Source organism: Coloeus monedula (assembly GCF_965178545.1).
Source record: "Coloeus monedula genome assembly, chromosome: 1".
NCBI lineage: Eukaryota > Metazoa > Chordata > Aves > Passeriformes > Corvidae > Coloeus > Coloeus monedula.
In genome coordinates, this window is record NC_138781.1 from 150,052 (window position 1) to 157,056 (window position 7,005).

The window sequence follows — 7,005 nt, forward strand, 5'->3', positions numbered from 1 at the left end:
TCACAAAAGTTAAACAGTAATAGATTAATGCATGTCTGTTCTACTCTCTAGGTTGTAGGAAGTGTTGATGAGTTGGAAAAGGTTGTGAAGTAGCTCTGAGAATGGTGAGGTCAAAGAGTCCCGACTGAGGCTAGAGCTGTTTGTCATGTGCTTCTTTTCCTAACCAAAGATTTGGCAACAATTCATTTCACTACATTTCAGATCTGGTGGTAATAAATGCAGGATACAGTCCTACACTGAGTTCTTTGGGAATGGTAAATCCTGAGAATGGCCTGGGGACACTGGGATGACGGCCAGCATGATGGGCAGCAGTTGGAGCATTGTAGCTCACGGAGCCAAGATGAGTGCTGTTACTGTCTGCTGCTGCAAAGAGAGAGGAACTTCTGGGGTGCAGACATGTCTCTGATGTATAAACGAGGACCACAGATACATGTTTAAAGCAAAAGCAGCTGTAGCTGCACTAGAGGTCACAGTAGGCCAGGACTTGTAAAATGGAATGTATAAACATGCTTTATCAGCCTTGATTTAACCTCACTTTGTCCCATGGTGATAGTTTTTTGGGCGGCACTGAAGCAGCTGTGGCAGACAAATGTCCTGGAGCACTGATTTCAGAGACAGCCACAAGCTGGGGCAGTGGCACTTCAAGCTGTTTCAGCTGGGAATTTTCTGGTTTTGCAGAAAAAGAAAACTATAGATAAATTACAAGAATTGCCCCTTAGTTGCTAGGATGGTCATTTCTGTAAAAGAAGTGACCCAGCGCCTGCACAGTCACTCTTGCCTGTTACCCAAAAGGAAGGTTGGCTCTAACACAGCCACAGGCAGAAGTGGCAGGTGCAGGCTTGTGGGATTCCCTTGTGTATGTGCTGCAAGTAGATCCATACATCAAAAAACCAAAAACCTAGTGCAAAGCCAGCACTAGGATGAGTCAAGCCCAGCACACAGCACCGTGTACAGCCTCTAGCATATCCAGTCTAGGGAAGCAGATGGTAATTCTCCAAACCTGAGAGTTCAAATCTGATGGTACTGCTCAGTGGATGAGCCTCCATCCTTGGTGTGTAAAGGCTCCTTGTGCCTAGTGCTGAGTGACCAGTCGCTGCTCCTCCCGCCAACGGGCTCCCTTCCAACTAAATGGGTTTTTTTCAGAAAAAACAGCTGTGTGTTTATCACTGTGTAACACTGTATCACAAGCACGGTGGCAGCTGGGGAGGGATATAACAGCCCCCAGCTCCTTCAGCCCAAGAGTCCCTTTGTGCTGTGACCTGAGACCGAGGTAACACGGCTCCTATTACAAGGAGGGTGGTGGAATGTCCCTCTGAGGGGGGAGGCCTGTACTGTCCCTTGACAACACATGGCCCCTTACGAAGCACAAGTGCTGATGTCACCTGGTCCTCCCTCCCAGTATTAGTCACTCCTGTTTCAAGAGGATCCCACCAACACATACCTTCACAAGCCCGTTCTCCTTCACAAATGCACTGACATGATCATTCCAGCCTGTCCTGCCTGATCACTAATGTTTCAGTTTCTGGGAGCAAGACCTCACTGTGGCACTGACCCCCCCTTGTCACTGTGACAGGTATTTGCACTAGGGGAGGGTGATCAGGTGCCTCTCCATGAGGACAGGCTGAGAATAAAACAATTCAGTGAAACACTGTGGGCTGCACAAGCAGTAGCAGAATCACTGACTGACAAGGAGGTCTCCCAAGCTCACTCTTTGGAAGATGTGATTTGCTCAGGATGTGCCAGTACGATGTGTATACCTGAGCAACAGACTCTACTTGGCAACACAAAGACCCCGGTGTGTTCCCCCACCAAACAAGCATACTGGCATCACCCTTCTATGAAATGGCTGTAGTGGTGTCTGCTGAAAGGTTTCCTTTTCTCCCCAAAGCGCAGAAAACTCTGTTTTGTTCATGTCTCTGCTGTGTTGCTGCACGTTTTTCCTGGCTAAGTCTAACTCCTGTGTCACATTTACCCTCATTAGTGTAATCCTGGTTTCTGTCCATACTTGGGGTGTCAGCCCTCCACTGCCCCCCATCCTGGCATTCCAGGCCCTGTTGTGTGCAGCAGGTGGGATCCCAAGAGCAGGCTAGGTAGCAGGGGAAATATGGCTGGTAGGGTGTTTACGATGCCATCATTTCATCTCAGGCCCAATGCTTCCTGCAGTTACTGAGTTTCCCCTGATGGCATTACCTGTTCCATAGCATAGACGTGATCCCATTTGTTTCTGGAGTACCTTGAGTACTCCAATTCACACCCTTGCACCAAAGCAAGATCCCTCCTTTCACCAAACCCCTTTTGGACCTGGGAATGGCTCTTCTCTGGTAATTCTGTCTCCTGTAAATTGGATGCTTCTGCTCTTGCCCCTCTTTGCCCAGGTTACACTCAAACTTCTCAGGTCTGAAAGTTTAGTTGAATCTGTCACTTCCAAGCTCCTCTCAGGCCAGCTGCTTTTCATTTAGTGGAAAGTGGTATCATCAGCCACAGGTGTGTAGTTGTCCTGCTCCTTGGGGGCTGCACCTGAGGCAAGTTAGGTTCTGCTGCCCGTGCTATATAACCAGCCCCACGGCACTTGCTCGTTGGTCTGTTGGAGGCTAAGATGAGCTCAGAACCTTTGAACAAAGAGGGTCATGCTGCTACCTCTGGGGATAAAAGATCTAAGAGGAAGCCTAAGAGAAAGGAAGCTTTTTCAGTATATATCTATAAAGTACTGAAGCAGGTGAGTAAATGTTTCTTTTCTGCTAGAAACTGCTTTGTGCATAAAGTAATTTCTGCCCCTTGCATGTTAACACTATAAAGATTAAGGGAGAAAAATCTGGGTTTCTAGAGAGATGGAGAAAGAAAAAAAAGTGTAAGTGGGTACAGGAGAGCCCCAGCTGAAGCTTAGAAGTTGAGGAGGTGGATTCTAGAGGTAGTAGAGGTAGATCTAGAGCAGAAAGTGTTTCCTAGAGAAAATGAGCTCTGGTGCACATCTCTGCCTGAAGAAGTAATTGCATGGAAGTCAGTATGGCAGAAACAGCTGCTTCTGGCCCTGTGAGTAGGTGTCTGGTGATTTTTTGATGGGGAGATGAGAGTGTTTTTGGAAGTGACCATGAGTTTTCTAGGTTACAGTTGTCAGCATGAGTCTGTAGACAGGACTTGGAGACTGGAGTATTTCCACCCCTCACAGCCATGTTTTCCATGGGGATTGTGAGGAGGCTTCTGCCAGTGTAATCCCAAAGCTTGTGTGGCATTATGGGAGCCTATACTGAGTTTAAAGTGGCCCATGACTTGGAAACCCTTAGGGTGGCAACTGCAGGTGTTTTTGAGGTTAGAGTGCCCTGTCTGGAAGGGGGCTCCCACTCCTTCCAGGGTGACGGGTGTGTGAGATGGTGTTTGGTTACCATCTTGTAGGTGCACCCAGACCTTGCCATCTCCTCCAAGGCCATGAGCATCATGAACTCCTTTGTCAACGACATGCTTGAGCAACTGGCCTCGGAGGCCTCACACCTGGCCCAGTACAGCCACCGTGCCACCCTCACCAGCCGTGAGGTGCAGGCGGCCGTCAGGCTCCTGGTGCCCGGCGAGCTGGCCAAGCACGCAGTCTCTGAGGGCACCAAGGCTGTCACCAAGTACACCAGCGGCAAGTGACCAACTGGACCCCAGTGAAACCAGCCTGAGCCTTGCTGCTTCTCTTACAGGAGTTGGTATTTGGTCTTATTCAACTGAAAAAGCAAAAAGTCTGCCTCTAAATAAAGAAATGCATAGAAGCCCAGATCATGTGTTTAATCTTTGCATCACAAACTGTGAGGCAGTTTAAACTATGGCCATGGGGATTGTTTGGTAGGGCTGGAAGAATAGCTGCTGTTTGAAAGCCACCACATACAACTAGGAGCAGGGACCACAGGGTGTGCCTGGGGAAAGCTGGGTCATTATGGGAAGCGTAGTGGTTCTCTGAAGTTCTCCAAACTCCTTACTACAGCTTTCAGACTGCTAAAAACTTCTGTTGTCTCTGACTTTCCTGCTGTCCTTCAACTGCTTCCTAATTTTGTTGGGTCTTTCTGCCCAAGTTATCAGTTTATGCTGGTCAGAGTAAATGCTAAATCTCTCTGGGTCAGTAGGATGAAGTTAGCAGTGGGTAAAGGGTTTTTCTAACATTTGTAAGCTATTTTCAAAGCTGCTGTTCTTTGTTTGGTTTTCTTTGTTTTTCTGGTGGGCTGTGGGAATGAGTGTGAGTTTTTCCTTGTTAGCTGTTTTTGTGGCTTGTTCTTGCTGTTGTTTGGTTTGGGTTTTGTTGTTTTTGTTTAGTTTTTTCTTCTGGTGAAAACTTTCTCCTTTTCTGGGAGAGGCAGAACCAAAGCAAAATGAGCTTCACTGACAAGAAAAACAAGCTGTTTTCTTTCTAGACACGTGGCCATCATCTCTGCTTGCTTTCAGTGGTTTTAAAGAGAACTTTATCTTGCAGGGTTCTCAACTGGGCTAGGACTGAGTGTCCTGTGTTCTGCCTTGGACCATCGTGTTAATGACTGGCCCTCGCTGCCTTTCCTTGTGTCCCCAGGTGCTTGCTACAGGAGGGATCCAGGGCTCTGAAGGGAGCATGAGCACATTCTGTCTGTCCACATGGACCCTGGGCAACCCACAGGGCTTAGTCTTGTGTCCAGAGACACGACCCTGTGATGGATGGCTTGGCTGCCCTGTAAGCACAGCACCTTCTTGGTATGTGTTGGGCTGTCCTGGGTTCCTGCACAGAGGTGCTGCCTCAGGGTCTGTGGTGGAGTGAAGAAAAGATGTGGCTCATGTTCTGGGTTGAGATGTGGTGGAGATCATAGAATAGTTTCAGTTGGAAGGGACCTTAAAGCCCATCCAGTTCCACTTCCCTGCCATGGGCAGGGATAACTTTCACTAGACCAGGTTGCTCCAAGCCTTGTCCGACCTGGCCTTGAATGCTTGGGACATCCATAACTTCTCTGGACAACCTGCTCCAATGCCTTTTGCCAGCTTCATGTTGGGACTGGATGCCTGGTTCTAATGTCTTATCTTCACAGTATCAAGGTAGGAGTACCAGGAGGAACCAGAGCTGTGTTAAGGTCCAAGGTGACAGTAAGTGGGGCAGTCCTGGATTTCACAAGCTTGTGGGGTGCTGCTAAGTCTCATGAGCTATGGAGCTGTGACAGATGCTGATCTCTGATGGGGGTCAGCCTGGCTTGGTAGAGTATGGGCCAGACAAAGCATATGTGATGCTTCTAGGGAGAATACAGGAGACAGCAGCACTGAGCATCTTGCCTTCAGCTCCATCCCTGCTGCTATAGAGTGGGGCTGGCTGAGGGAGGGAAGGGGCTGTACTGGGTGTCCTGTTTCCTTTTGGCTGTAGGACAGCATTGAAGAGCAATCTCTTCATTGTGTCTGGCCTGCAAGCCAGAACTGGACTTGAGCAGAGGTGTGGGTTGCAATTCTTTTCCTCTCTCTAACCTGTGTGGTGGCTGTGCTGTGGGAAGAGGCTGTGTGGCTGGTGCTAGAGGCAGAGTGGCTGTGGGGATGCTCAGCTGCATGCATGGATTGAAGGCAGGAGAGTCCAGCCAAGGAGTGGGATGCTGAGCAGGCTCCATTTGCATCAAGCAGGTGAGCAGCTCATCTCCTTGCTGAATCTGTTCTATTGCTCACTAGGCTGTGTCTGCACTTGTGTTCTGATCTGCTTAAGGTGAAGAGAGGCAAGTTTTGCCTTGATCCACAATTGTGGAAAGGAGTTAGGTTCTAAACATACCTGAAAGTGAGATTAAAACATAAATGAGATTAGATGTTGGGATACAAAGCGATAATTCAACTTTTTTTTTTCATAAAGGAAATAGAAAAGAAGGAAAATGCCAAGAATAATTATGAAAAGCACAGGAAAGGGGCTACCACCAGCACGGGTCCAGAGCTGGCTTGTAGAGTGCAATGGGGGAGATCTGTGTTGGGTGCGATGGGGCTTTCCCGGGTGAAGTCCCTCTGAGAGCTGACAAGCAAGCCAGAGAGGCAGCAGAGCCATGGCAGCCAGGCCAGCAGGGTGGGGCATGAAACGCCTCGAAGTAGCAGCCAGGACAGTGAAGGACAGCAAAAGCAAAGACTTCGACACTTTGTAGATTTTGCAGCCCCTGTGGCAAGTTAGGCACTTGCTTATAGAGGGCGTTGAAAGCGGCAATATCACATGCACCTCTTAGCAACAGCAGATCTGCGGAGAACTTCATCTTTGCTCGCTTAATTTTCATTGGCTGCTTGTTGGTATCTGGCGAAGTTTGCCTGATGTATCAGAAGTTTATTACTTCGTTCCCTGATCTATCAAATACAAGCTCTTTTAATGACCTTCCAAGAGGGTGTCTCATTTTCTAAAATAAAGCAGTCTCTGGTTTTTGTTGGATGCAGTTCAAAACTTTAACTTTCAAACATTTGTTTGAGGAGGCAATGGAGAAACATTCCTTGCTTTTTACTCGTTCACTACAGCTTACTCCCCTTTCCAGCAGCTCTCCCAGCTGTGGGATGTGCAGCCATGCTCTCTGAGGGATGGGGAATGCTGAGGAGCAGCCTGGAGTTGCAGTTCTCCTCCTGCCCTGGAGATGGGTCTCTCTGACTACCGGATCTCAGATCCATTTCTGCTGCATGGGCAGGAGCCCCGCGCTACCCAGCTCGGAGCAGGCTGCCTGGGGGCCTGGAACTTTCTTCTCCGGTACCCTGGCTCTCTTGGCAGATACGTGGCTGGCTGCGTGGGTAAGGTGCTGATTTATGGTGAAGCGAGTGGCTGTCTCCTGGAGATGTCCGATAGAGCATCGAGCACCGGGTGAGCCCCAGAGGAGTGAGGATTCAGTGGGGTAGGTGCTTGATTCTCCAGTATTCCACTTCTGCATCCTGCTTCATGTCACACCCCCTTTTTCACCCTCATCCCCAACAAAGACTTGAAGAATGGAGTTGGAGATTGGCCTCACATTCTTCTTACTAGATCCTTGCACTTCCTGAGAGCTGTGACAGGTAGTGCAGATGCACTAAGGCTGAAGGAGG

The 7,005-nt window shown here is 48.8% G+C and overlaps 1 protein-coding gene across 1 annotated transcript; it reads left to right on the plus strand.

Annotated features, from left to right (window-relative positions):
- Positions 1–2,596: 2,596 nt before the first annotated feature.
- On the plus strand, positions 2,597–3,627 carry H2BK1 (H2B.K variant histone 1; the record flags this gene model as incomplete). The annotated part of the gene is made up of 2 exons (XM_082285688.1): positions 2,597–2,716; positions 3,391–3,627. The coding sequence occupies 2 exons, from the start codon at positions 2,597–2,599 to the stop codon at positions 3,625–3,627; spliced, it is 357 nt and encodes a 118-aa protein (XP_082141814.1).
- Positions 3,628–7,005: the final 3,378 nt, after the last annotated feature.